The sequence below is a fragment of the Mustelus asterias genome, chromosome 4, assembly GCF_964213995.1.
Source record: "Mustelus asterias chromosome 4, sMusAst1.hap1.1, whole genome shotgun sequence".
NCBI classification, from domain to species: domain Eukaryota; kingdom Metazoa; phylum Chordata; class Chondrichthyes; order Carcharhiniformes; family Triakidae; genus Mustelus; species Mustelus asterias.
In genome coordinates this window covers 80,276,800-80,298,642 of record NC_135804.1, presented here as the reverse complement: position 1 = coordinate 80,298,642, position 21,843 = coordinate 80,276,800, and the positions used below count along the sequence as shown (strand labels likewise).

General features: G+C 44.6%; 1 protein-coding gene across 2 annotated transcripts in view; it reads left to right on the top strand.

Moving 5' to 3' along the window:
• The window catches only part of wdr44 (WD repeat domain 44), an 87,255-nt gene that overhangs the window by 33,402 nt on the left and 32,010 nt on the right, over window positions 1–21,843 (top strand). The window contains exons 2-4 of one of the 2 annotated variants that reach the window (XM_078211277.1): window positions 2,718–2,748; window positions 13,794–13,868; window positions 19,534–20,224. In XM_078211277.1, the coding sequence (XP_078067403.1) occupies window positions 2,718–2,748; window positions 13,794–13,868; window positions 19,534–20,224 (797 nt within the window). The remainder of the gene's footprint in view (window positions 1–2,717; window positions 2,749–13,793; window positions 13,869–19,533; window positions 20,225–21,843) is intronic. The other variant, XM_078211278.1, reaches the window with a different exon arrangement.

The following is a 21,843-nucleotide window of genomic DNA, read 5'->3' as shown; positions in this document are numbered from 1 at the left end:
GAACCCAATATCCCAGTTGAGGCGGTCCTCATGTGTGCGGAACTTGGCTATCAGCGACTCTGCGCTGTCGTGAAGGCTGCCTTGGAGAACGCTTACCCGAAGATCAGAGGCTGAATGCCCGTGACCGCTGAAGTGCTCCCCAACAGGAAGAGAACAGTCTTGCCTGGTGATTGTCGAGTGGTGTTCATTCATCCGTTGTCGTAGCATCTGCATGGTTTCCCCAATGTACCATGCCTCGGGACATCCTTTCCTGCAGCGTAACAGGTAGACAACGTTAGCCAAGTTGCAAGAGTATGTACCTTGTACCTGGCGGATGGTGTTTTCACGTGAGATGATGGCATTCATGTCGAATCAGTGTAATGTTGAACCGTGTAATCAGAACTCCCACCCACCTGACGAAGGGACAACCTGTTCCAAAAGCTAGTGGCTTTTGCTTCCAAATAAACCTGTTGGACTTTGACCTGGTATTGTTGGACTTCTTACTGTGTTTACCCAAGTCCAACACCGGCATCTCCACATCAAATTGTTCCAGGACAGCTACAACACTTCTACCCAGTAATGTAAAATTGTACCTGTATACAAAAAGCAGGAAACCTAACCTGGCCAATTGCTGCCCCATTAGTTTGCTCTCAATCTTCAGGGAAGTGACAGAAGGGGTCATCAAGAATGTGATCAGGTGGCACTTGTTTAGCAACAACCTGCTCACTGATGCTGTGTTTAGGTTTCGCCAGGGTCATTCAGCTTCTGACCTCGTTACAACCTATGTTTAAGCTTCAACAGAAGAGCTGAACTCCAGAAGAGCTGGGACGAGAGTGACTGCCCTTGACATCAAGGCAGCATTTGATAAGTGTGACATCAAGGGGCCCTAGCAAAATTGGAGTTAAAAGGGAATCAGGGGGAAGGTGCTCCACTGGTTGGAGTCATACCTGGCACAATGGAAGATGGTTGTGGTTGTTTAAGGTCAATCATCTCAGTTCCAGGACATCAGTTGAGGAGTTCTTCAGGGTAGTGTCCGAGGCCAAACCATCTTTAGCTGCTTCATCAATGACCTTCCTTCCATCATCAGGTCAGAAGTGGGGATGTTCACTGATTGCACAATGTTCAACACCATTTGTGGCTCTTCAGATGCTAAACTAAACTGGACTAGCCATATAAATACTCTAGTACAAGAGCAGGTCAGAGACAAGGAATTCTGGGGTGAGTAACTTGCTTCTGACTCCCCAAAGCCCGTCCACCATTTTACAAGGCACAAATCAGGAGTGTGTTGGGACACACTTAGTTGGCTCAGTGCAACTCCAACAACTCTCAAGAAGCACAACACCATCCAGGACAAAGCAATCTGCTTGATTGACACCCCATCTATAAATATTCACTCCCTCCACCACTGAGGCACAGTGGCACCAGTCTGTACTATCCACAAAATGCACTGCAGGAACTCGTCTTTATGACAGCACCTTCCAACACAGCTCATTACCACCTTCTCGAGCAATGAGGGATGAGCAATAAGTGCAGTTCTAGCCGTCTGCATCCAATGAATGAAAAAAGCTACAGAAAAGATAGAAAATTTGGAAGTGGGTAAATCCAGAGATGGTGAAATTGAGGGTATTGCACATTAAGAGAAACTGAAAATGTACTATGGAGCTAGTTTGATGAAGGGCTTAAATCTCTGGTGGCAGTAGATTTAAAACTGCATCCATTGCTATGTAAATGACGAACAACAAAAAATTCATTGTGATTTATTGTAGATTAATTGGAATACAGGTCTGAGTCTGCTTTAAAAATTATGTAAGGCTCAGTCTGGTCTGGTCATTGAATAGTGCATTCAATTCCGGTGAAGGCAAAAACACCGTGTCCAAAATTGGCACAGAGGAGAGCCCCAAGGCTAATTTTTAGATTCAGAGAATTGTATTTTTTAAAAAATTTAAATTCAGATTCCTCAGCCTTGGTGATAGGATCCTTGAGACATAAAGATATTGAGTGGAAGAAAAAGCATCATTTCAAATTAAAACTGCACGAAGAAGAAAAGTGGACTTCAGTAGAAGATAGAAAATTCAAGTTCAGGCTGACGGGTGCTGTCAAAAACCAAACACCATCAAAAGGCAGTAGTGGTAAAATTTAAAGCATTAAAAAACTCAGTTGAATGCTGTGGTCATAAGAACGATAGTTCTTGTGGAGGTGTGAGCTAAAAGGCTTGACCTCTCATAAGTTGACCTTTCTGAAGTAGATCATTTTCTTTGTGAACAAGGCTGACAATGGTTGTAAGTAAACACTAAAGATAGTCATTTAACAACATGTGACTTGTGTACCTTATGCTCACCTGAACTGAACCGGAGCACAATTTGAATCAGTGCATTGATGTTCATCCATACTTGGCTAATCCTGAAATCATTTTGCAAGTTCTCATTTGTAAGAAATCTATAATGCAGCTGTTGTGTAATTTGTGAAATTAACATGCTATTTGCCAGCCATTCTCATCAACTTCACAGGTGGCAGCTTCAATTTCAGTTGATGTGATTCTTGCTGCAACAACTGATCTGGTTATCGCTCTTCCCATGCACCTGTATGTGTGAAGACAAAAATATTTCTTTATCAAACGTATTGTGTCTGCCTTGTAGATTCTGAGTGATATAATGGTGTTAGTTACCATAAGTTGTAATGTTAAAATATTTCTTGCCAGTTACTCTATCAGAATAACATGTCTCTCTTTTCCCTCCTAGATCACCAACAAAGATCGCTACCTCCTCAAAGGTAGGCACTCTAGATCTACAAAATACAGCAATCTTGGTGGGAGGATTACATTTCCAGTACCCCTGTTCTATTAGTCTGTGTGTTTGGGGCAGAGGGAAAACAAAATCTGTACTCATGTCAGAGTTAATGCGCAGTTCTACATTGCTATCTAATTCAGCTTTGTCCCAAGTACAGTGTCTGTTGGTGTACTATGGAGAAAACTGTATGTTGGCAGCAAATTGTAGTTTAGGTGCATTGACTTGGTAACGTGGATGGTGCTACACATGAAATCTGACTCTAGGTTAATAGTACAGTTTCACTGCGAATGTGCTTGATTGGCTTGCTTTGTTGGGCTCCTGCCTTGTGGTAGGAAATTATGTACGTGCTACAGAGCAGGAGTTGAGCACATTATCAAGGCTAATAGTTCATTGCAGTACTGAGAAGGCGCTGCATTGTTGGTCATGCTATTCTTGCAGTCATATACTTAACTGTTGTTATGTCTTCCTGTTCATATATTAAAGATCCTATTATGCTGGTCAAACTAACTCTGACATGATAGTTTTAAAGGTGCCCTAACCAACACTCATACTTTAATAACACCAAAAATATTGTTATCTTTGTTTGTGACATATTGTTGCTGCATACTACAACTATCAAATTTGCCAACATTCATTCATTCAAAAAGGCAATTAATTCGCTGAAGCACTTGGAGACATTTTTAGTTTTGTCACGGGTCATTTTGAAATTACTGTTCTGCCATGTAAAGACCTTAACACAACTGTATGTTAGCTGCTTTGTCGAGTTGACTAAATTTAACAGTGCTTGGTGTGCAGATATGTTAAGATCTAAATCTTGTGCTTTTGATAGAAATGCTAGGGTCACAGATGACTGGCTCCTAAAGTGTTAAACCTTCCATTTAGTACAAGATAAAAGAGCGATGAAGTATACGAAATTAACTATTTTAGGATGTTGATTATTCTCGGAATTTCAATGAGCAAACTTTGGGATTTTGTGGAAATATTTATCTCACATTGTTCCTCTTTTTAAAAAAAAATATCAAATGTGCACTGCAAAAGGCAAATGAGCTTATGCTGCCAGACCTTGCTGCATACAGTGGGAGAAAACTTACGAAGCACAAAGAACAATACAGCACAGGAACAGGCCCTTCGACCCTCCAAGTCTGCATCGCTCATGTGCCCAACTAGACCATTCATTTGTATCCCTCTATTCCCAGTCTGTTCATGTGGCTATCTAGATAAGTCTTAAATGATCCCAGCGTGTCCGCCTCAATCACCTTGCTTGGCAGTGCATTCCAGGCCCCCACCACCCTCTGTGTAAAATACGTCCCCCTGACATCTGTGTTGAACCTTGCCCCCCTCACCTCGAACCCGTGACCCCTTGTGTTCGTCACCTCCGACCTGGGAAAAAGCTTCCCACTGTTCACCCTATCTATGCCCTTCATAATTTTATACACCTCTATTAGGTCGCCCCTCATCCTCTGTCTTTCCAGGGAGAACAACCCCAGTTTACCCAATCTCTCCTCATAGCTAAAACCCTCCATACCAGGCAACATCCTGGTAAACCTTCTCTGTACTCTCTCCAAAGCCTCCACATCCTTCTGGTAGTGTGGCGACCAGAACTGGACACAGTATTCCAAATGTGGCCTAACCATCATTCTATACAGCCGCAACATCATATGCCAACTTTTATATTCTATGTCCCGTCCAATAAAGGCAAGCATGCCATATGCCTTCTTCACCACCATCTCCACCTGTGCTGCCACCTTTAAGGATCTGTGGACTTGTACACCCAGGTCCCTCTGTGTGTCTATACTCCTGATGGTTCTGCCATTTATTGTATAGCTCCCCCTTAAATTAGATCTACTGAAATGCATCACTTCGCATTTATCTGGATTAAATTCCATCTGCCATTTCTCCGCCCAATGTTCCAGCCTATCTATATCCTGCTGTATTCTGACAATGTTCATCACTATCTGCAACTCCAGCAATCTTCGTGTCGTCCGCAAACTTACTGATCTTCCTCCAAATCATTTATAGATATTACAAACAGCAGAGGTCCCAGTACAGAGCCCTGCGGAACACCACTAGTCACAGACCTCCAACCGGAAAAAGACCCCTCCACTGCTACCCTCTGTCTTCTATGGCTAAGCCAGTTCTCCACCCATCTAGCTAGCTCACCTTTTATCTCGTGAGATTTAGCCTTTTGTACCAGCCTGCCATGAGGGACCTTGTCAAACACTTTACTAAAATCCATATAGACGACATCCACGGCCTTTCCCTCGTCAATCGTTTTTGTCACCTCCTGAAAAAACTCAACCAAATTTGTGAGGCATGACCTCCCTCGTACAAAACCATGCTGTCTATCGCTAAGAGATTATTCAGTTCTAAATGCGCAAAAATCCTATCTCTATGAATCTTCTCCAACAACTTCCCTACCATGGACGTCAAGCTCACCGGCCTATAATTACCCGGGTTATCCTTGCTACCCTTCTTAAATAACGGGACCACATTTGCTATCCTCCAATCCCCTGGGACCTCCCTGTGTCTAGTGAAGAGACAAAGATTTCTGTTAGAGGCCCAGCAATTGCATCTCTCGCCTCCCTGAGGAATCTAGGATAGATGCCATCCGGCCCTGGGGATTTGTCTGTCTTAATGTTTCCTAAAAAACCTAACACTTCCTCCCTTGTAATTGAGATTTTTTTCTAACGGGTCAACACATCTCTCTGAGACAATACCAGTCAACATGTCCCTCTCCTTTGTGAATACTGATGCAAAGTATTCATTTAGGATCTCACCTACTTCCTTTGGTTCTAAGCATAATTCCCCTCCTTTGTCCCTGAGAGGTCCGATTCTTTCCCTAACAACCCTCTTGTTCCTAACGTATGTATAAAATGCCTTAGGATTCTCCTTAATCCTGTCTGCCAATGACATTTTGTGACCCCTTTTTGCCCTTCTAAGTCCCTGTTTGAGTTCTTTTCTACTTTCTCTCTATTCCTCCAGTGCTCCATCTGTTTTTAGCTGCCTGGACCTCATGTATGCCTCTTTTTTTCTTTTTGATTAGACTCACAATTTCACTGGTTATCCACGGCTCTCGAATCCTACCTTTCCTATCCTTGCTCTTTCCAGGCACATGCCTGTCCTGCAGTCCTATCAACTGCTCCTTAAAAGACTCCCACATGCCAGATGTGGATTTACCCTCGAACAGCCTCTCCCAATGAACAGCCACCAAATCCTGCCTAATCCGACTGTAGTTAGCCTTCCCCCAATTCAGTACCTTACCCATAGGACAGCACTCATCTTTTTCCATTACTATCCTAAAGTTTATAGAATTGTGGTCACTATTTGCCACATGTTCCCCTACTGCAACTTTGATGACCTGACCGGGCTCATTCCCCAGTACGAGGTCCAGTATAGCCCCCCCTCTAGTTGGGCTGTCAACATATTGTTCCAAAGAACCTTAATACTTGTTTGAAATTCCATGCAGGGTCTGTCCACAATCGAACTGGTACAGCCCAACATGTTTAGTCCTGCTCTTTGAAAGAACTAGCCAATTAAACCCACTCCTGTGCAATTGCCTCATAGTTCTACAAGCCTTTTTCCATTCGGATATTTATCTGATTCACGTTTTAAAGCTTATCATCCAATCTCCTTCCAGTCGCCTTTCAGATTCCCAGACAACAACTCGCTGAATAAAAATCAGCTGTAATGTTTTAACTTCTGAGAAGTATGCAAGTAGATGCACAAGTTAGTGCTATAAATTTTCACAGTTTGTTCTTTGACTTCTGAGCTAACTGGATTGTGAACCTGAGTATTTTAAATGTATTTTGTTCTGATGAGCTTTTTATTTTAAATGAGAGTTGATGTTAAATTGCTAAGATGGTAAATAATTTCCCTTTCCACCAATGCTGGATTCAGTCTAACTCTGGAGTTAGGATCTGAATTGGCTCGGAAGCAAAATGGAGTGTTAATTCTAAGAACTTCTACTACAGTATTACAACATTGCTTTGAAACAAAGCTGTTTCACATCATTTTCTGTTGTAAGTGCATTGTAATGTGTTTTATTCTGCCATGATCTGAAGCAGAACAACCACGTAAGAACAGTTATTTTCACTATAAAAGCTATGGTCGTTGACATTGCTTTCAAAGTATACAGATGTTGAGTGAACAAGATTTGCTTAAATCTGTATTTAAACCAACTAAATATCAGTGTTACCATGGACCTCTTCAAAATAGTTCGGCTCTCTGCCATGAAAAAGTCCCTTTAAGATTGAATAATGTTGGCTAAAAAGTTTCATTTACATATCAGCCAGTTGCAAGATTTTGGTATATGGGGTGACAAATACAATCTGCTGGCTAAATGCATTTATTGACTATAACTTAATATTCCATCACCCTTTTTATTCCCCTCAATATGATTTTACTTGTATCCCCTCGTTTATCTTATTACATGAATCTTAACTCAGCCAATGCAGTTCAGGTTCCACATGCAAGGATGTTCCATTTTGAATGGATTCTTGCTCCCTTCTTTCCCATCTCCAAGAACACTACATTCATAACAGTCCTCCTTTAGCTATGCAGCTGGCATGGATGATTGAAACCATTACCAGAGGTGCCATTGCTATATGTTTTGAATAAGCTGTTCTTGCTTGCACCCTTTATTGCTCAAGTGAACTGTATGTCTTACCACGTCCATTCAATTTGTGTTTTGTAGGTGATAACATTAAGTATCACTCAAATTGATGATGACCAAGGAAAGGAAATTCTTATTTTTTTAAAAGTGTAATATTTCGGCTTGAGGTGCAGCTGGTGCAAATTGTGTACAAAATTGTTTCCATTTCCGGCTTTTTTGAGAGTCTTTGGACAAAGACATTTTGTATATTGCTAAATGCAAAATCATAATTGGGCAGCTTTTTGAAAGAAAGCTAGTTTTAAAAAACATTTCTTTGCCAGTTCTGTGGGTGAGACCTGCTTCTGGCACAATTTTTTTTTAAACGAAGGTCTAAGATTGCAGAAAATGAACTTATGCTGAACACAATTTGCATTTAAAATTGTGGAAGGGCGTTGTAGTGGAGTTTGTGTTGGTGAGGATAATCTAGGGTGAATTGGATTGGGGAGAAAGGCACAATCATTGCCTATTGTATGCTTTGATTTTTTGTTTGATGATCCCCTGTATTCGTCCAGACAAACTGGGGGGGCGGGGGGGGATGTGGTCTAGATTTGGCAGTACCACTCTTATTTCTGAAGGTGACATTTAGGATCTCGCTTTTTAGTGCTTCCCACTGGTTTTCCACTGATTCACCCTCTGTCCAATCCCATCTCAGTCAAGTCCCTTCTCATTTTTGCAAAATTTGCCCCCCCCCCCCCCCCCCTCCTCCCCCCTCCTCCTCCAACAACCAATTCAAAACTTTTACTCCTGCTTTATCTCTATCCTTTTCCATGGCAATGTTCAATCTAAATGAATTGTGATCACTATCCCCAATATGGTTGACAACTGTCACTTCACCCACTTGCTGTTCTTCATTCCCCAATAGATCTAGAATTGCATCTTTTGTTGGGTTTGTCACTAATTGCTTGAAAAAAATTCTGGACACAATGCATGAATTTTTCTCCCTCAGTGCCTTTTATATTGTTTGAATCCCAGTTGATATTGGGATAGTTAAAGTCTCCTACTATTATTGCCCTCTTGTTCTTACAAGCATAAATTTGCCTACTTATTTGTTCTTCTATCTCCATTTCAGTAATTGGGGATCTGTAGCATACTCCCAGTAGTGTGGCTACCCCTCTATTTCTAAGCTCAATCCATAAAGTCTCATTTGTTGAACCATTTAGTATATCACCCCTTCTCACAACTGGAATTGATTCTTTAGCCACTAATGCTACTCCCCCCTCCTTTTTTGTCTCCCACTCTATCGTATCTGAGAACTCTATACTGAGGGATACTGAGCTGTCAATTTTGCCCCTCCTTCAACCAGGTTTCTGTTATATAGAACATAGAACATAGAAAGCCACAGCACAAACAGGCCCTTCGGCCCACAGGTTGCGCCGATCACATCCCCACCTCTAGGCCTATCTATAGCCCTCAATCCCATTAAATCCCATGTACTCATCCAGAAGTCTCTTAAAAGACCCCAACGAGTTTGCCTCCACCACCACCGACGTCAGCCGATTCCACTCACCCACCACCCTCTGAGTGAAAAACTTACCCCTGACATCTCCTCTGTACCTACCCCCCAGCACCTTAAACCTGTGTCCTCTCGTAGCAACCATTTCAGCCCTTGGAAATAGCCTCTGAGAGTCTACCCTATCCAGACCTCTCAACATCTTGTAAACCTCTACCAGGTCACCTCTCATCCTTCGTCTCTCCAGGGAGAAGAGACCAAGCTCCCTCAACCTATCCTCATAAGGCATGCCCCCCAATCCAGGCAACATCCTTGTAAATCTCCTCTGCACCCTTTCAATGGCTTCAACATCTTTCCTGTAATGAGGTGACCAGAACTGCGCGCAGTACTCCAAGTGGGGTCTAACCAGGGTCCTATAAAGCTGCAGCATTATCTCCCGACTCCTAAACTCAATCCCTCGATTAATGAAGGCCAGTACGCCATACGCCTTCTTGACCGCATCCTCCACCTGCGAGGCCGATTTAAGAGTCCTATGGACCCGGACCCCAAGGTCCTTCTGATCCTCTACACTGCTAAGAATGGTACCCTTCATATTATATTGCTGCTTCATCCCATTGGATCTGCCAAAATGGATCACCACACACTTATCCGGGTTGAAGTCCATCTGCCACTTCTCCGCCCAGTCTTGCATTCTATCTATGTCTCGCTGCAACTTCTGACATCCCTCCAAACTATCCACAACACCACCTACCTTGGTGTCGTCAGCAAACTTACCAACCCATCCCTCCACTTCCTCATCCAGGTCATTTATGAAAATGACAAACAGCAAGGGTCCCAGAACAGATCCCTGGGGCACTCCACTGGTCACTGACCGCCATGCAGAGAAAGACCCCTCCACAGCCACTCTCTGCCTTCTGCAGGCAAGCCAGTTCTGGATCCACAAGGCAACAGCCCCTTGGATCCCATGCCCTCTCACTTTCTCAAGAAGTCTTGCATGGGGGACCTTATCGAACGCCTTGCTGAAGTCCATATAGACCACATCCACCGCTCTTCCTTCGTCAATGTGTTTGGTCACATTTTCAAAGAACTCAACCAGGCTCGTAAGGCACGACCTGCCCTTGACAAAGCCGTGCTGACTACTTTTGATCATACTAAACTTCTCTAGATGATCATAAATCCTGTCTCTCAGGATCCTCTCCATCAACTTACCAACCACTGAGGTTAGACTCACCGGTCGGTAATTTCCCGGGCTGTCCCTGTTCCCTTTCTTGAATATAGGGACCACATCTGCAATCCTCCAATCCTCCGGAACCTCTCCCGTCTCCATCGACGATGCAAAGATCATCGCCAAAGGCTCCGCAATCTCCTCCCTCGCCTCCCACAGTAACCTGGGGTACATCCCATCCAGTCCCGGCGACTTACCAACCTTGATGCCATTCAATAGTTCCAACACATCCTCTTTCTTTATGTCCACATGCTCGATCCTTTCTGTCCACCGCAAACCAGCAGTACAACCACCCAGATCCCTTTCCACCGTGAATACCGAGGTAAAGTATTCATTAAGCAGCTCCGCCATTTCTAACGGTTCCGCACAAACTTTTCCCCCTTCACCTTTTAAGGGTCCTATGCCTTCACATCTCATCCTTTTACTCTTGACATATTTGTAGAAAGCCTTGGGGTTCTCCTTAATCTTACCCGCCAAGGCCTTCTCATGACCCCTTCTCGCTCTCCTAATTTCCTTCTTAAGCTCCTTCCTACATCCCGTATACTCCTCTAAATCCTTAACACCTCCTAGCTCTCTGAACCTTCTGTACGCCTCTCTTTTCTTATTCACCAGGTTCATCACAACCTTCGTGCACCACGGTTCCCGTACCCTACCAACACCCCCCTGTCTCATCGGAACGTTGTCATGCAGAGCTCCAGACAAACATTCCTTGAAAATCCTCCACTTTCCTTCGGTACTTTTCCCCAAGAATGCCTCCTTCCAATTTACCCGTCTAATTTCCTCCCTGATGACACTGTATTTCCCTTTACTCCAGAGAAACACTTTCCTAGCCTGCCTGATCCTATCTCTTTCCAATGCTATCATGAAGGAGATAGAATTATGATCGCTATCCCCAAGATGCTCACCCACCGAGAGATCCTCCACCTGTCCAGGTTCATTAGCCAGCACCAGATCAAGTACAGCCTCTCCTCTAGTAGGCTTATCCACATACTGTGTCAGGAAACTCTCCTGGACACACCTAACAAACTCCTCTCCATCCAAACCCCTAGCCCTAGGGATATTCCAATCTATGTTTGGGAAATTAAAATCTCCCATCACGACAACTCTGTTATTCCTACATCTCTCCAGGATCTGTTTCCCCATCTGCTCCTCAACATCTCTGTTACTATTGGGCGGCCTATAGAAAACACCCAGCAACGTTACCGACCCCTTCCTGTTCCTAACCTCCACCCACAGAGACTCCGTCGTCAATCCCTCCACGGCGTCCACCTTCTCTACAGCCGTGACACTATCCCTGATCATCAGTGACATCCTGTTGCCATGTGTCTACCTGTGCCCTTAACTCATCTACCTTGTTTGTAATACTCCCTGCATTGAAGTATAAACAGTTTAACCCTGTCAATTTCCCTTGCTAGACACTTTTTAAACATTGCTTCTCCTGTAATCCCAAGTCTGTCATTACATCTTCCACATCGCTAGCTAATGCTCTATCTCCATTTTCCTGATCTGAATCTGACCTGTCTGATCCTAATCCTGCGATCCCATCCCCCTGCCATACTAGTTTAAATACTCCCCAACAAAACGAGAAAAAGCCCCACGAGGACATTGGTTCCAACTCTGCCTGGATATAGCTCAAGATTTGTACAGCAGATTTGTATCACAGATTTGTGCAGCACCCACCTTCCCCAGAACCTGTCCCAGTGCCTCAAGAATCTGAATCCCTCCCAGTTACACTATCTTTCCAGCCATGTGTTCATTTGGTCTGCCCTCTTATGCTCTCACTAGCGTGTGGAACTGGGAGTAATCCTGAGATTACTACATTTGAAATCCTGCATCTTAATTCATCTCCTAACTTCCTGTACTCGGTTTACAGGTCCTTATCCCTTGGTTTACCTATGTTGTTGGTCCCAATGTGTGCCACCACCACTGGATGTTCATCTTCCCTCCCCAGAAGGCCCTGCAGCTGCTCCATGAATCGTGGACCCTGGCACCAGGGAGACAGCATACCATCCTTGATTCATGTTTGCGGCGACAGAAGAGTCTGTCTGTGCCACTAACTATTGAATCCCCTATCAATATAGCCCTGCCATTCGTTTTCCTCCCTCCCCTCTGAGCAGCAGAGCCACCCATGGTGTTGAAAAGCTGCTGCTGCTGCTTTCCCCTGAGAGGTCATCCACACCATTCCCCTCCCCACCCCCACCCCAACAGTATCCAAAGCGGTATATCTGTTTGTAAGGGGGATGATGACCGCAGGGGACTCCTGCGCTACCTTCCTAAGTCTTTTACTGTTCCTGATGGTCATCCATTCCGTTGCTGGCTGTGCAATCCTCACCTGCGGTGTGATGACCTCGCTAAACATGCTGTCCACAGCTTGCCCTGCTTCCTGATGCTTCACAGACAGTCCACCTGCAGCTCCAGCTCCAAAATCCGGTTAGCTAGAAACTGCATTTGTACACACCTTCTGCACACATGGTCATCACTATTTCCTACATTGTGCAGGAGGAGCATATCATGGGTCTGAGATCTCCTGCCATGACATCCCTCTCGATTAAGCTCGTAACTCCCTTTTTGAAAAAAAATGTTAGCTAAGGGCCTTATTTATGTTACTTATGAACTTTGTTTCTTATGTTTTACAATTGTAATTGAAGTGTTTGGTAAGTCGCCATAGTCTCAGATGACCAAAGGCTGCGCTGCCCCTCAAAGGGTGATTTAACCTGAGAATCACTACACTTCAGGTGAGGGGCATTGTTGAGAATAACCTTAGCCAGTCCAGGAATTGAACCTGCGCTTTTGGCATTGTTCTACATCACGAATCAGCTGTCCAGCCAACTGAGGTAAACCCTCTAATTCTACAGTACTATTTTGTACTCTCTTTATTTGGTCCCCATTTCAGTATTAAGCAATGAATTACTTTAGTGGATTGAAAATACTCATCAGGACTTGCTCACCAATCAGCTGCTTTGGTTGGTCCCATGTCACTTTCTGAACCCGTGTTTATTGACTGTTCCTCTTCCGGCTGAGCACGAGGTCGTCTGCAAACTCCTCCGCAGTTATGGTGACCGAGCCAAGATGCTCCTCAGTGACTCTTTAACAACAGCACTCCTTTATCGCTCTGTCTTGCTCTTTTTTGTGCTCTTCTATCTCTCTGGCTTCACTCTAACTCTCTCTTGTGCTTTTTTACCTATCAGCTCCATTCTCAGTCTTGTTATTTCTCGTGCTTTTTTATCTCCCGGCTCCGCTCATTATTGCTCTTTCTCATATTTTTTTGTCTCTTGGTTCTGCTCTCCAGTGTTATATCACTACTTGTAAAAGGAGAAAGGAGTAGATCAAGTATTTACAAGCCAGTTGGCCAAAGCTTGGTGGGCAAACTGTTTGAAAAAAATTCTGAGAGTCAATATAGTTACTGAAAAGATAGTACTGTGACAGGTTAATATTTGAGAGATTTCTGGATTGTTAATTTAGTGCAAAAATGACATGCTTATTAAGCAGTGACTTTTTGATTTCAGGTTAAGTTAATACAAACATTGTGAATGAAACGTTGAATTCAATTTTTTTTTACAATGCAGGACTTGAAATCTCAGAACATAATATGCCATGAGATTGAAAGATGAGCGGGAAGAATTGGTATCTGTTTTTTACAGATAAATCTTTGGAGACAGCATGGTAGAATGGTACTTTCATTTTTTTGTTATTCCCTAACAGGATATAATGGACAACAGAGCACAGAAACTTGATCAAGATTTTCCATTTGATCATAGTAATGAAGATAAAGATGAGGTTTGCTATTTTGCCTGTAACCCACTACGGCATTTTTCCAAATTTTTAAAGAACAATCTGTATGGTTTAAACTTGTATGATGAGAAGTCAACAAATATTTCACCACATTTTTGTTTTCTTTTTTTCTTGCTGGTAATGGCTTCAGGGATGGCAGTTCAGGCAGTATGCTGCATCTCCTGTGGGATGTATGTGGTGAGGAAATCCAGTAGTGTTTCAGGAGATTTTAGTTGTAAGAAGTGCATTAGATTGCAGCTTCTGGAGGAGCGTGTAAAGGAGCTGGAGGGGGAGGTAGAGGAACTCCGCATAATTCGGGAGGCGGAGGTGGAAGTTGATAGGAGTTATAGAGAAATAGTAACTCCTAGAAATGAGGCTTGGGTCAATGCCAGGAGGAGGGGTAAGAAGCAATCGGGAAGACAATCCCCTGGGGCGGTTCCCCTCCATAATAGGTTTTCGGTGCTGGAGGCTACAGTTGAGGAGGAATCAACTGAGCATAGAGAGCAGATCTCTGGGGGTGAGCCGAGTGAGAAAGCTCAGGTGGTTAGGGGCTGTAAAAGACTGGGCCTTGTGATTGGGGACTCCACAATTAAGGGGACAGATAGGAGGGTCGGAACTAAAGGTAGGGACTCAGGGTTGGTGTGTTGCCTACCAGGGGCTGGGGTCCGGGATGTGTCTGACAGGGTATTCAGGATTCTTAGGGGGGAGGGAGATAAACCACAAGTTATTGTACATGTGGGGACACACGACATAGGGAGGATAGGGGAAGGGGATATTAGGCAGGGATTTATGGAGTTGGGGTGGAAACTAAAGGCCAAGACTGACAGTGGTTATCTCTGGACTCTTGCCTGTACCACGGGATAGTTTAGAGAGGAATAGGGAGAGGGAAGGTTTGAATTCATGGCTGAGGGGATGGTGCAGGAGGGAGGGGTTCAGGTACTTAAGCAATTGGGGCTCGTACTGGGGAAGGTGTGACCTCTATGAGAAGGATGGTCTACACCTTAATCAGAAGGGGACCAATATCCTGGGGGGTAAATTTGCTAAGGCCATGCAGGGAGGTTTAAACTGATTCGGGGGGGGGGGGAGGGATCCTGAGTAGTGGGGCTGAAAGTGAGGGATGCATGGATGGGGACTGCAATGCACGGCATTGCAGAGGTGGGGTGGAGCAGGGTTTGAAATGTGTATACTTCAATGCCAGGAGTATTCGCAATAAAGTGGGTGAACTTGCAGCGTGGATCAGTACCTGGGACTTCGATGTTGTGGCTATTTCAGAGACATGGATAGAGCAGGGGCAGGAATGGATGCTGCAGGTCCCGGGGTTCAAATGTTTTAGTCGAAGTAGGGAAGGAGGTAGAAGAGGGGGAGGGGTAGCATTATTGGTCAGAGATTGTATCACAGTGTCAGAGAGGAGGTTTGATGAGGACTTATCTGTTGAGGTAGTATGGGCGGAGATTAGAAATAGGAGAGGAGAGGTCACCCTGTTGGGAGTCTTTTATAGACCTCCTAAAAGTTCTAGAGAGGTTGAGGAAAGGATTGCGGAGTCAATCCTGCTTAGGAGTGAAAGTAATAGGGCAATTGTTATGGGGGATTTTAACTTGACTAATATTGACTGGAATTGTTATAGCTCTAGCTCGTTAGAGGGGTCAGTTTTTGTTCAAAGCGTGCAGGAAGGTTTTTTGACTCAGTATGTAGACAGGCCAACTAGAGGTGAGGCTATATTGGATCTGGTGCTGGGAAATGAGCCAGACCAGGTGCTAGACTTGGAAGTTGGTGTGCATTTTGGTGATAGTGACCACAATTCGGTTACGTTCACCTTAGTGATGGAAAGGGATAGGCATGAACCTCGGGCCAGTGGTTTTAGCTGGGGGAAGGGTAATTATGAGGCTATTAGGAGAGAATTAGGAAACATAGGTTGGACTAGGAGATTACAGGGACTGGGAACGTCCGACATGTGGAGTTTTTTCAAGGAGCAGCTACTGCGAGTCTGTGATAGGTATGTCCCTGTCAGGCAAGGAGGAATTGGTAGGGCTAGGGAACCGTGGTGCACCAAAAAAGTTTCTTTGTTGGTTAAAAAGAAAAAGGAGGCTTATGTTCGGATGAGACGTGAGCACTCGGGTAGTGCACTAGAAAGCTTTAGATTGGCTAAGAGGGAGTTGAAGAGCGAGCTTAGAAGGGCTAAAAGGGGACATGAGAAGACTTTGGCGGATAGGGTTAAAGAGAATCCTAAGGCGTTCTATAGGTATGTCAAGAACAGAAGGTTGGTTAGGGCAAGTTTAGGGCCAGTTATAGATGGCAGAGGGAAGTTATGTGTGGAACCGGAGGAGATTGGTGAAGCATTGAACCAATATTTCTCTTCGGTGTTCACGCAAGGGGACATGAATATAGCTGAGGAGGACACTGGGTTGCAAGGGAGTAGAATAGACAGTATTACAGTTGATAAGGAGGATGTGCAGGATATTCTGGAGGGTCTGAAAATAGATAAATCCCCTGGTCCGGATGGGATTTATCCAAGGATTCTCTGGGAGGCAAGAGAAGTGATTGCAGAGCCTCTGGCTCTGATCTTCAGGTCGTCGTTGGCCTCTGGTATAGTACCAGAAGATTGGAGGTTGGCGAATGTTGTCCCATTGTTTAAGAAGGGGAACAGAGACTTCCCCGGGAATTATAGACCGGTGAGTCTCACTTCTGTTGTCGGCAAGATGTTGGAAAAAATTATAAGGGATAGGATTTATAGTTATTTGGAGAGTAATGAATTGATAGGTGATAGTCAGCATGGTTTTGTGGCAGGTAGGTCGTGCCTTACTAACCTTATTGAGTTTTTTGAGAAAGTGACCAAGGAGGTGGATGGGGGCAAGGCAGTGGACGTGGTATATATGGATTTTAGTAAGGCGTTTGATAAGGTTCACCATGGTAGGCTTCTGCAGAAAATGCAGATGTATGGGATTGGGGGTGATCTAGGAAATTGGATCAGGAATTGGCTAGCGGATAGGAAACAGAGGGTGGTGGTTGATAGTAAATATTCATCATGGAGTGCGGTTACAAGTGGTGTACCTCAGGGATCTGTTTTGGGGCCACTGCTGTTTGTAATATTTATTAATGATCTGGATGAGGGTATAGTTGGGTGGATTAGCAAATTTGCTGATGACACCAAAGTCGGTGGTGTGGTAGACAGTGAGGAAGGGTGTCGTAGTTTGCAGGAAGACTTAGACAGGTTGCAAAGTTGGGCCGAGAGGTGGCGGATGGAGTTTAATGCGGAGAAGTGTGAGGTAATTCACTTTGGTAGGAATAACAGATGTGTTGAGTATAGGGCTAACGGGAGGACTTTGAATAGTGTGGAGGAGCAGAGGGATCTAGGTGTATGTGTGCATAGATCCCTGAAAGTTGGGAATCAAGTAGATAAGGTTGTTAAGAAGGCATATGGTGTCTTGGCGTTTATTGGTAGGGGGATTGAATTTAGGAGTCGTAGCGTTATGTTGCAACTGTACACAACTCTGGTGCGGCCGCACTTGGAGTACTGTGTGCAGTTCTGGTCCCCACATTACAGGAAGGATGTGGAGGCTTTGGAGAGGGTGCAGAGGAGGTTTACCAGGATGTTGCCTGGTATGGAGGGGAGATCCTATGAGGAGAGGCTGAGGGATTTGGGATTGTTTTCGCTGGAAAGGCGGCGGCTAAGAGGGGATCTTATTGAAACATATAAGATGATTAGAGGTTTAGATAGGGTGGATAGTGATAGCCTTTTTCCTCTGATGGAGAAATCCAGCACGAGGGGGCATGGCTTTAAATTGAGGGGGGGTAGTTATAGAACCGATGTCAGGGGTAGGTTCTTTACCCAGAGGGTGGTGAGGGATTGGAATGCCCTGCCAGCATCAGTAGTAAATGCGCCTAGTTTGGGGGCGTTTAAGAGATCCGTAGATAGGTTCATGGACGAAAAGAAATTGGTTTAGGTTGGAGGGTCACAGTTTTTTTTTAACTGGTCGGTGCAACATCGTGGGCCGAAGGGCCTGTTCTGCGCTGTAATGTTCTATGTTCTATGTTCTATGTTCTACATTGATGGACATAATGTGTTAACCATTTGAGCAGCAGGATTGGTATGCAGTAACTAATAAGTTTGTTGGCACTGGTCCATTCTTTCTTTTGTTTTGCTATGTTTTACAATCTCAGTCATAGCTTGCCAGGATGTGTGCAGTCCAACAACACTCAAGCTTGACATCATCCAGGACAAAGCAACCTGCTTGACTGGCACCCCAACCACAAACATTCAATCCCTCTACCACTGATGAACAGTGGCAGCTGTGTGTACCATCTACAAGATGCACTGCAGGAACTCGCCAAGGCTTCTTCAACAGCACCTTCCAAACATATGACTGCTACCATCTAGAAGAGCTAGGGTAGCAGACACATGGGAGCACCACCACCTGGAGGTTCCCCTCCCAAACATTTGCTGTCCTGACTTAGAAATATATCGCCGTTCCTTCACTCACTGGATTCAAATCTTCGGACTCCCATCTTAACAGATGTACCTACATCAACAGCAGCAGTTCAAGAAGGCAGCTCATCACTACCACCTTGAGGGCAATTAGGAATGGGCAATAAATGCTGGCCTCGCCAGCACTGAATACATCGCACGAATGAATAAAAAATAACTTTAATGTACCATTCTGTCATGCTGAAAGTACCTATAAGCAGGATCACTGAGAAAAAGGGAATTTTCAGTTACTTCATTGTAGTGTTAATGTAAGCCCTCTCTTTCAGATCCGAATTTACCAGAAAGGTCTAGCACGGTAACTCCCTGTTCCTTAAACCTCCAAAAGCCTCATCTGTTCTGTTTCCTTCCTTTTGAACAGAAAATGAACTCTTGCAAAAATCCTGCTTCTCCACATCAGCAGCTACTTTGTTGCTCCGAACAACAGTTTGTGTCTGCTCTGGGGGTGCCCCCCCGTCCCACTCGCGCGCACGCCCCCCCCCCCCCCCCCCCGTCCCGCTCGCGCGCACGCCCCCCCCCCGTCCCGCTCGCGCGCCATCCCGTCCCGCTCGCGTCCCGTCCCGCTCGCGCCCCATCCCGCTCGCACATGGCGCCCCCAAATCTCCCAGGCATGCGCATCCCTTCCCCCATCCCCCTCGCGCGTGCGCCCCCTTCTCCCGCGCACGCCACCCCCTCCCCCTCATGCATGGGCCTCCCCTCCCGCTAGCGCACGCGCGCCCCTCCCCCCCCACGTGCGGGCCGTCCCTCCCTCGCGCGCGCCGTCTCTCCCCCCCCCCCCCTCGCGCTCGCTTGTGCGCCCCCCTCCCGTGCCTGCCGCCCCTCTCGCACACGCGCGGGTCCCCCTCGCTCGCCCCGTTCCCCTTTCTGTGAGTTACTATGCAGAGATGTGAAAGCAGTCGCTGTATTTAAATAGGTCTCTGTTTTGGTTTCTCAAACGCGACTGCATTGACACGTCTGGAATTGGGATGCTCCTTGATTTCCCAATTCTGTCTCAAGTTAAGGAGACATTTTGAACTTAAGTTTCTTGTCAAGTTCAGTCTGTGTTGCATTATTTAACGCATTATTTAAGTCATTATTCATCTCCAAAACAAAAATGGTCGAATTTTTATTTTAAAAATAGAAACCAGTTCATGTTTGTGAATGTTCTTTTGAACTTGCAATAAATTCTGTCATGGTTTTTGTTCTTTTCAGGTTCCTGAGAAAGCAGCGGAGGAGCACCAACAAAAGAGCCAGCTGAAAGCTGAATCCTTAGATACTGGTGAAGAGGAGAACATTTTAAAAACAGACCAGGTTGCAGTTCCTGCATTAGCTGAAGCTGATGTGCTTCCCAATATCACTGGACTTTTAAACATTGAACAGCCATTGTGCACAAAGCCAAAGGACGTGACGGAGCAAAGCAGCTCAGATGTAAAGATTGAGCAGGCAAACCTCTTATCAGATACGCTGACAACTCTGCCATCTTTAGAAATGCTCTCAGTATTGTCACTGAATGATGGGAATGAAACATCAGAGTATGTTAGCAGTTTGTGTTTGGATAAATGCAGTGAAGACTCTTTTACACCTTCACAACAGTCACCAAATAGCACTGAGGAGGTCAAAGTGGTCAAGAAAGCAGACATTTTAGAACATGTTTCTGCAGACTGTTTCCCCCTCCATGATGTGCTATCACCCGAGGAGCTGCAACCTTCAAAACTACCAAGGCAGATTAATGTGGAACCTGATATCGTAGCTAGCACCAAGAAACCCACACCATTACGACCTCCACCACCAGGATCAAGTGTTCCTCCTCCCCGGCCACCGCCACCTACAAGGCCTGCTCCTCCTCCTCGAAAGAAGAAAAATGAAACTACCTTGGAGCTGCATGGTTCTTTAGGTCTAGATGGTAAGTGGAATTGCTACGAACATACTACGAAATAGGGGCATGATTGGACCACTCAGCCCTCGAACCTGCTCCGCCATTCAAAAAAATCATGGCTGATCTGATTGTAACCTCAACCCCACATACCTGCCTACCTCCAATACCTTTCAGCCCCTTGTTAATCAAGAATCTACCTATCTCTGCCTTTAAAATATTCAAAGGCTCTGATATGAACAGTGTCAGTTCTGCATCATGTCTTGATGTATGATTTATTCACTGGCTGGAGAGGGTTTTGAAAATGTTTTGCAGAGAATGTCCAAATATATAGCTATCCATTTATTTTGGAGCGACACCATTGTCATCATTCTAGTGCCGATTTCACCAGTCTTGACTTACTAAGTTCCATTTGTCCAGGTGCTTTTAATTTTTTTTTCACTGGCTAGGCCAGCATTTGTTGTCATTGGTGTGAGCCGTTCTCTTGACCTGCTGCAGTCCATGCAATGTGGATACACCCACAGTGCTGTCGGGAAGAGAGTTTTATGATTTCGACCCAGTTGTAGTGAAGGAATGGTGGCATACTTCCAAGTCAGGTGAGGTATGGAGGGGAAGCTGCAGGGGTGTGTTCCGACGCATCTGCTACCCTTGTCCTCGGTGGTAGAGGTTGTGGCATTGGAAGATAATGCTGCAAAATCCTTGGTGCGTTGCTGATGTGTGCCATTTGATTTGTTATGTAAAATGAATGTGTGGCATCCTGATTAACTATCGAATAGCTCAGTACAGCTCTGCTGACTAAGCTCTTTGAATCATTGTCTTAGACATAATATACAGATGAAATCTGTCTTCTGTTTCTAAGATGTATGTTCACACTTCAGAAGCTTTGCTAAGTATTGTTTGTCACTCCTTTTGAACCAATTTCGTAAATGGTTTGCTTGCCGGTGACAAATTGAATACTTTGCAGAGCTAGGGTTTCTGTTCTTCAAAATTATGTAGTAGGAGTAACTTACATTAATAAAACTTGATTAATTTGCTTCTGTGTTCAAAGGACTGTTTAGAACAAATGTGTAGTATAATTATTTGCCCAACTCTGCTTTAAAGGTGATCCTTATTCTGTGTAGAAAATGAAATTATATATGTTCTGATGGCTTGATCGTGGTTGTTGCAATTACACTGAATGGGACTGTTGTTTACAACTACACAAATGGATGAGAGAATTAAGTGGCATAAATTGAGCAGCAAAACAGAAGACTTGCTGAATATTAAGAACATTTGCTGCAGCTGTTTTTGGTGTGGATGTTTTGCTCAGTCACACCTGATTCGGTCAGTTTTTTACCATTTTCTTGTGGTAGGAAATATTCGCACAATAAATTGCTAGGTTTGTATATTCAATTTTTATGATGACCAGTGAAACATTGTCATATATTCTGTTGCAAAAATAGCATAATTTCATAATATAGCCTGCATTGCTCGAGAGTTGAAATTAGTCCTGAATGTAAGTATTTTGATTTGTCCCTTGTTTGTGCGCCAAAGTCTGTCACTGATTTGCATCTGTTTTTATCACCTGTCTTTATAGTAAATCTTGTGCTCATTGAAGAGAATCCATCCCCAGGAGATATTCACAGTAACTTCATTGCAGTGTTAATATA